The sequence below is a fragment of the Octodon degus genome, unplaced genomic scaffold (assembly GCF_000260255.1).
Source record: "Octodon degus isolate 3935 unplaced genomic scaffold, OctDeg1.0 scaffold00265, whole genome shotgun sequence".
NCBI lineage: Eukaryota > Metazoa > Chordata > Mammalia > Rodentia > Octodontidae > Octodon > Octodon degus.
The window spans coordinates 2,339,276-2,347,850 of NW_004524841.1; the positions used below are offsets into that span (position 1 = coordinate 2,339,276).

The 8,575-nt window shown below is 40.5% G+C and overlaps 1 protein-coding gene across 9 annotated transcripts in view; it reads right to left on the bottom strand.

Annotated features, from left to right (window-relative positions):
* Mia2 (melanoma inhibitory activity 2) overlaps nucleotides 1–8,575 on the bottom strand; it is a 119,078-nt gene that overhangs the window by 8,996 nt on the left and 101,507 nt on the right. For all 9 annotated transcript variants that reach the window (XM_023706595.1, XM_023706587.1, XM_023706588.1 and 6 more), the window contains one exon: nucleotides 4,711–4,833. In XM_023706595.1, coding sequence (XP_023562363.1) covers nucleotides 4,711–4,833 — 123 coding nt within the window. The remainder of the gene's footprint in view (nucleotides 1–4,710; nucleotides 4,834–8,575) is intronic.

An 8,575-nucleotide genomic window follows, 5' to 3' on the forward strand; every position in this document is an offset into this window, starting at 1 on the left:
CTTCCTTGGTGTCATTCCTGTTGATGAAGCCATATCCGTTTCTTACATTAAACCATTTCACTGTTCCCAAAACCTTCGGCCGCTGTGAGACATTGGTGGGCTGCTGCTGGGTCTTGGCCTTGCTGCTCATGGTTGCGGTGATGGTGACTGGGGCCAGCTGCAGCAGCTGTGGCTTCTCCCAGTGTGTGATGGTAACTAGGCCGGCGGCGGTGGTGGGGCTGCTCAGGGCTCTCTGGGGTCCGCTCTCCACTCCCGCTACCAATCAAACTCTGTTTTATTTTTTTAGACAGGGTCTCACTGTGTAGTCCAGGCTGGCCTTGGACTTGGATATGTAGCCCAGGCTGGCCTCAAACACATGGTGCAGTCTTCCCAGTTGTGAGGTTATAGGCATGGGCCATTATGCCTGGCTAGTGCTGTTCATTTTACTCAAAGTATAACTTATAATTTTTCTGATCAAATTGCTCCTGTCTCTGAATAATAAATGGTATCTCCCTCTATTCAATCAAGTACCACAGCCAGAAACTGGGAATCAGCCAAGACCTCCCACATAGCTTCAGTTCTAACCCTATTTCTCCCATGTCTATTCACATCGATCTAGCCCCTCCACTAAATCACCACCACCACTCATATTGATTCCTTTCACAATCTCCTAAAAACCCTTCATCCAATCTTATTGTTCCCTAAGCTCCATAATTACAATCACAGAAATTTCTCCACAAAATGCAAATCTTGTATTATTGTTCTGCTTAAAATCCTTTTAACGAACTCCCATTATCCTGAGAATAAGGTTCAAGTTTCTGAACAGTTTGCAAGGTCTTGCAAAATCTAAACCATGCTTCCCTCAGAGACCACTTGCTTAAGTATTTCCTGGCACACTCCAGGGTACAGCCATAATTGACCATGCATGCTTAACTCCAAAGCCATAAATATGCTACTCTTCATTCTAGAACAGTGGTGGCAAACCTACAATACATATGTTGTTTGTTTTTCTTTTAGGACAAAAGATGTTAATGTATGAGATGTTTTTTTCTAAACTAAAACCTCAGCATTGAAGATGAGGTGCAATGTTGGCCCTTTGCAGTATGCAGTACATAAGTGGAACTGGAGTTGCACTCAAGTCTCCAAAAGGCTTGGCAGCACGGTTCTAGAACACAACCTTCACCCTTCAGTCCAGCTAGCTCTTCATTTAATTTTCAGTGTACACGCCACTTCCTTCAAGAAGCTTTTCTTATCTCACACTCAATACACTACCACTTCACGTGGGTTACTGTCCTCACAACTACTGTCTTCTATATAGCACAACTTCACATACTCCTTCATTAGATCTCAAGGAAAAGGAATACTGGGCACCTGTTCATCACTGACACAACAGCAACTACCAGAATGCCTGTCTTTCAGTAGGCATTCAATAGACAACAGTCAGGAGCCACATAACTATATTCAGTTCAGTAACAGATCACAGTGGTCCCTAAGATTATATTGCCTAGTGAGTGACAATGAAGCAAAGTGGCAGCAACTTTTAGAGACTGAGGGCCCAAACTGCAACACAAAGCCCACTTACTAGTCACAAAGTGCCAACACTGCAATTAACCTGAATGCTGAGGTTTTAGTTTAGAAAACACAACTCATACATTAACATCATTTGCCTTCAAAGCTTTACAATAACAGCTTTCAGTGCTAAGAACAGCTTTCTACTGAAGGATGAAAGTTTGCATTTGGCAGGCTTTTACACAATTAATGTGATCTTTGCTACTGTACGCACGCTGATAATTTGACAAACCATGGCCAGAGTAACTTGGCTGGCATGCTGACAGGGCTCTGTATGCCTGCTGCAGCATGCATAACATAGCTTCAGCACCACTGTTGTAGCATCTTAGTTTACATTAATTACATGCTCTGAAGCTCACAGAACAATGAAATCATCTAACAACATATTTCTTTTTTTTCCCCTCCGGTTTTGAAAAAGAGTTGGTATTTAATGTAAAGCAAAGTAAGTCAATAGAACCAGTACTTCTACTGAGAAATGTATCCCAAAAGCACACACATCCTTTTCCAGTTGTGCAGTTGTCACTCTTGGGACAAATTATCCATTGAAAATTTTAAAACTTAGGCTAACACTAGATGTGGGGTGCTGTAGTACTCCTAAAGACTGAAGGGTACAGTAGGCAAGAGACTACCAAGGGAGTAAGGCAACCCCAAGAATTTAGTCTTGGGCACCTCTGCATGATTCAGGTGGAAACTGTGACTCGGCAAAGTGCAGCTCTGCTAACAGTTCTAATATCTCCAGAAGATACCAGGTAATGCTGCATGCAGATAGCTGACACAGATGCCACTGGTCACAGCCACTGCCTGCTGTCATCATCCAATGCCAGCCTATGCTAGACACTGCAGGTTGGCTGTTCTGGGCACTGTGTCTCTGCTGCTGGTCTTTGTTGGTTGCTGGCTGTTGGAGCTCTTTAGTATTAACAGCTGTTTATTCACTTTCTCCACAATACTCTGGGTAAAAACCCTAAATAGATTTATAGGACTTTTGGAACTCTATTCAAGAAATAAATCACAAGGAGGTTTTTATAGGAACACCAAAGAGGGTTTTTGTTTTAACAAGGCCTGTGGTGCAGCACATGGAGGCTGGTACAAAGGAGCAAGCCTTCCTAGACTAAAACCCAACAGCACACCTCTTACAAAACAACCCTGACTATAGTAAGTACATCGACGCCTGACCCTATGAGCCTTTCTTTTCAGTAAAGTGCAATGGTCAAGGGCACAGCTCTGGAGTTAAATAGATGAGTGCTCAAATCTTGCCTCTCATACTTCTAAGATCTTAAGCATCTTTTGGAGCCTGTGTTTTTTAAATCATAAAATTAGGACAATAAAAGTACTGATTTTATTGGATCACCATGAACATTAGATGAGGTCATTCATTATTCAATAAACGTTTGCTGACCACCAGCACTACTCAATGCTTTAACTATTTCTCACATTCACGTCTATATACTGATATAAAACAACACATTAGGAGCCGGAGAGATAGCTCAGTAGAATAAGCGATTGCCTGACAAGCACAGGGTCGTGAGTTCAATCCCCGGTACCGCAAAAACAAATAAACAAAAAACACATTAGTATATAATTATGAAAGCTAGCTGATTAATGTATAACATAGGACAGGTATGTATACTGACAAACAGTAACATTTATATAGAATTTCTTTATTCACAAAACATCTCTATACACATAAACTCATTAAACCTTGGTAACAACCATGTCAACTGATGAGTAACTCCAGTTTACAACTGCTATGCACAACAGTTTCTGCTAGCTCTTTTGTTTTCCAACTTCACTCAAAAGCAGCTCAAGTGCAAGGGTCTGAGTTCAATCCCTGATTCCACCAAAAAAAAAAAAAAGAAAAAAAAAAATACAATTTTCTTTAGGGCTGGTGAGATGGCTCAGTGGTCTAAAGTACCTACTTAGAACAAGCTTTAGCAAAGTACAGGGACCGCAGTTCAATCCCCCAGCACCACATGCCAGCCAGCCCCACCCCCTGGTGGGCTGAGCTGGCCACACACACACACACACACACACACACACACAAATAAATAAATCAGCTCAAATGCCACCTTCTGCATGGAGTTCCATGCCAGGAGCTGTCTCTGACCACAGCACACACTCTATGGGACATTCCATCTGACCAGCAGTATTTAAATTTAGATACTGTCTTTTTCTCTAATGGTAGAATCTTACAGACAGAGGGTGTATCTTCCCAAATTTATACCCTCTTCCATGTCATGTAGAGCTCCTCCTAACTTAGAAATTATTCACTAAGGTTTGGGTACAGTTCAGGGAGTGGTAGAGCACTTGCCAAGCAGGAATCAGGCCCTGAGTTCTAGCACCAACAACAAAAATCCCCTGAAATTTAGCATATATTTTGCTCCTATTTATGTTGAATTAAAAAGGGGAGAAACTTTCAAAAACAAAACAGAAAGAATTATCTTAATTATCACAAACAAAAGATACAATGTAGGGCCTGTACCTCTGCTTATTATTCAAAATACATTGACTTTCTAAAATGGTATTTCAAGTAGAGAATGTCACCAAAAAAACAGACTTTCTTGAGGAAACCTCTTAACATTTATTTTAATTTTCTGTTTTTAAAAAAGTAGTTTCTTCTCATATTATCAACTTTTGACTGCTATAGTAAATAATATATTTCTAAACTTCAGGGAGTAGCTAGGAGATAGCTGAACAGTGACAGCAGGTGGCTCAGTAAATGTTAGCTAAATAAATTTAACTACAAAATGTTTAAACAAAGTAAATGATTAAACCATTAATAGAACGTGTACCTGAATTATTTTCCTGGTGTACTTTCACATAATCCATCTTTATCGGCTTGTCTAATTTCCCTGCTTACTAAACAGCTTATATGGAAGTGGGCTAGACAATTTTGTTTCCCATTACAGGTATATTTAGTTAGCGCATCACCATCTTGCTCAAACCAAGCACCAACGTATGTTGAGATGCCACTTTTGTGAACTACTTAACTAGAATTATAAACAAGAAGTTTTAGGAAAGAAATCTAGTTTTAGCAGCAAGCAGAGGCAGCAATTGTATTAGCTTTTCGTTCAGCTTCCAGTTGTTTAGTATATCATTTTTCAACACACATGTATACCCACATGTACACACACACACACACACACACACACACACACTTCTTACCCATTTTATCCAAAGAAAGCATATTATAACTTTTGAGTTCTGCTGGTCCAGACAGTCTACCAGAGTTAGAGTAGTATCTGTCTTGCCTTTGCAGTGGAAGAGCTGGATCAGGATATGGTTGGCCTAGAAAACATATTTTGGAAATATCTTCATTAATAGAAATATAGTTTACTTCAGTGTAATGTGATAAACTTAAGAAATAACTATTGCTTCTAAAAAAACTCATACCCATAATTAGTGACCATAATTAGTGACATACGACAAAATTGCATATTTTACTATAAGTTATAGGTATGTTTTAAATTAAACACAAGTATGATTTGCTACTTTGTATTTTGAAAGTTTTTATTATTTGTATAATAATGTGAGTTAAATCTATCTCAGCATAAAATGTTTAAACAGGATAATATTAGAGTGTGAAAAAAATTAGTTAAGAAATATATTTCATTTAGGATTTCTGGGAAGATGGCAAAGTGGTCAACAGCCGAGAAACAGCCCCTCCAAGATTTGGTGTCTGTTCACTACAATACAGCAACATGAGGAAGAGAAGGAGAGAAGTGGGTCCCAGGAGCCCAGCAAGGAACTGAAGGGAGAACTGAGGCCAACAATAAGAGCCACGAGAAACTTCAAAGGAGGAGAGGGCGGCAAGTGGCACTTTCCCCCTAAGCCCTGACTCACTGCAAGGGAGGGGCAGCTCAAACCTGCAGACACACAGTAACTATGTGTACCCATGGAACAGAACAGTGGAACAAAGCAGCAAACCGCAGTGCCTGTTGAGTTACTCAAGATTCAGACAACCCTAAGAGAGGGCGATTTGCCAGTAGGCATCTTGGAGAGGGACCAAATGAGCTCAGAACTCACAGCAACTACTAGCTCCATCTACTGGCCCCCAGTCACCACAAGGCAGAACCAAGCTCAACCCAGCAGCAGAAAAAGGGCCCACAACAACCCAACAGTGACATGAGCTCAGGACAGCAGGAGGCACACGCAGTATTGTAAGCTGAATAAATTGGGCTCCAGCCTCACAGTCAGAAACCAGCCTGAGCTTTAGTTGAACTAATGGTGGAGGCTTGCTGGGATTATCCACTACCATACCATAAATCTACAGCTGGCCTGCTGAGAATAATCAACTCAGGTCTGTGTTCTGCCGATCTGTCTACCAGTGAATAGTAGAGATACATTAAAGTGAATTTATTTTTAATTTTTTTCCTTTTCTTGTGTTTGTGTTTTTCGTTTTCTTTTGTAGTCTTTTTAAAAAATCATTTCATTTATTTATTTATTTACTACAGGGTCTCACTACACAGTTCAGACTTGCAATAATCCTTGTGTTTCAGCATCCTCAGCACTGGGATTGCAGACGTGTGCCACCACACCTGGTTTCAGGGCCGGCACAGAGTGCCTGGGGTTTTGGGGCCAGCATGGCATGCAGTACCAGGGATCGAACCTGGGTCCTTGAACTTGCCAGGCAGTTGCTTACACCGCTGAACTATCTCCCAGCTCTGTGGTAGTTTTTCTTGATTGTGCTTGTTTTTATATGAGTTTGAACACTGTCTCTAGTTTCTTTTGTTACTGTTTGTTTTTATTTTTTCCTTTTCTCTTTGCCTCTTCAATAGTTTCCCAGTTTTGCACAGTCTTCCAGCCTTGGTATTAATCTCTTGCTGTTCTATTTTGTATTTTTCCCCCTGAACCCTTTCAAATTTTTCCCCAGAGGTAAAAATCACCATATTGAGGGTATATCTACTGTTTACAATTTTCTGATTTTAGATTTTGTTATATAACCACAAAAATACGCTTCATATGGTTAAAGGTAGCAAATTAGAAGTTGAGAGAAGCAAGGCACAGTGGTGCACACCTGTAAGCCAGCACATGGGAGGGAGGCTGAGGCAAGAGAACTGCTTTGAGTTCGACGTTAGCTTGGGCTAGAAAGTGAGTTCAAGGCAAGCCTGCATTGCCTAACAAGATCTTGTCACAAAAAGCTCCCCTGCACCCCCTAAAAAAACAACCCAGTTGACAGAGTTTGTGATTTTCTGTGCTGTTTGATGCTATCATTATTACCGATTCTACTATTTTTAGTGAAAATGACATAATCATTCTAATCAGTTGTTCTTCCTGGCATACCAAGACTAAGACTGCTTAAGGGTCCTGAACAATACTACACTATATCCTGAACAATACCACTGCCAAATAACCAAGGGCTGGCCAGCTAGGCAGCAACTTCTCATCCCCAATAAACTGAAGGGGTAGAATCTTGCAACAGACACAAAACCCAAAATCCAACTACACTTGTAAAACTCAGAAAAGTAGTCATTTCCTAGGCATTTTAAATACTAGCAATAAAACTACTTGCCATAAGCAATTTACAAGCATCAATGCAGGAAGTAAGCTAGAGAGAGAGAGAGACAGACAGACAGAGACAGAGACAGACATAGGCAGAAAGAGAGAGAGAGAGAGAAAGAGAGAGAGAAAAATACTTAAACAAGATGCAACCCCAGACTTCCAGCTCACAAGAGATAAACCCAGGGGGGGCAATGAGGTGAAACAATTCAAAAGCCACCATGAGGACTCTCTGAAGTAGTAATTAAAGTAACAAAGTAGTCAAATGAGGGTCTAGAAAAACTCAAATCAGAATAATTTCTAAGATAACTACAAAGATGACCATAATGAAAGACATGCTTACTGTATGGCAAATACAGATTAAAAAGGAGAGGGCCAGGGAGAAAGCTCAGTAGAATAAGCGCTTGCCTGGCAAGCGCAAGGTCCTGAGTTCAATCCCTAGTTCCACCAAAAAAACAAAACAAAACAGATTTAAAAAGGAGAAGGGACAAGGGAGAAAGGAAAAGGGAGGAGGAGGAGGAGAAAAAGGAGGAGGAGGAGGAGAAAGAGGAGGAGGAGACAATGATGACCACCACCACCACCCAAAAATGATGGAAATTATGAATGCACAACATAGAAAACAAAATCCATGAAAGAAATTCAAACAGATGTCCAGGAGATTAAAAATTCCATTCAAACTGTATGCAGCAGAATAAGCCAATGTGAAGAAAGAAAAATCATATATAGAAGACAAGATTTTGGTTAACAATCACAAAAGAAAGAGTTCTTCGGCCAGGGAGATAGCTCAGCAGCATAAGTTCCTACCTGGCAAGCACAAGGCCCTGATTTCAAACCCCAGTATCCCCCCACCGCAAAAAAAAAAGAAAAGATTCCTTAAAAGTACCAAGAGACCACAAAAAATCCACCAGCTGCTACATGATGCAGAGAAGAATAAGACTGACTGAAGACAATGAAAAAAATCAGGAAACAGTGTAAATGACAGTAAAAAAAAACAAAAACCTGTTCACAGAACTAATAGCAGAAAACATCCCAATCATGGAAAAATATTTTGACATACAGATAAGTTAGGCATAGGGAACTCTGATTAGTCATGAACAAAAATAATCTATAGCAAGGCACATCATAGTCAAATTCCAGAAATTCAACATAAGAACAGAATACTAAAGGCTGTTCAAAAAAAAACAAGTTACCTGGGCTGGGAGGATAGCTCAGTGGTCTAAGACCCAGCCTGGTAAGCGCAAGAACCTGAGTTTGATCACATACCATGCTGGCCCCAGACCCCCAGGCATGCTGTGCCAGCCCTGAAACCAGGCATGGTGGTACATGCCTATAATCCCAGCACTGGGGAGGCTGAGACAGAAGGATCACTAAGAATCAAAACTATGTAGTACGTTCCAGCAACAAATAAATATCAAAAACCATAATAATAAAGTAACCTAAAAAGCAAAGCCCATTAGAATCACAGCACAAATCTTCAACTCAAGGAGAGCTTGGAGTGAAGTATTTCAAGTCTAAAAGAAAACAGCCGGAT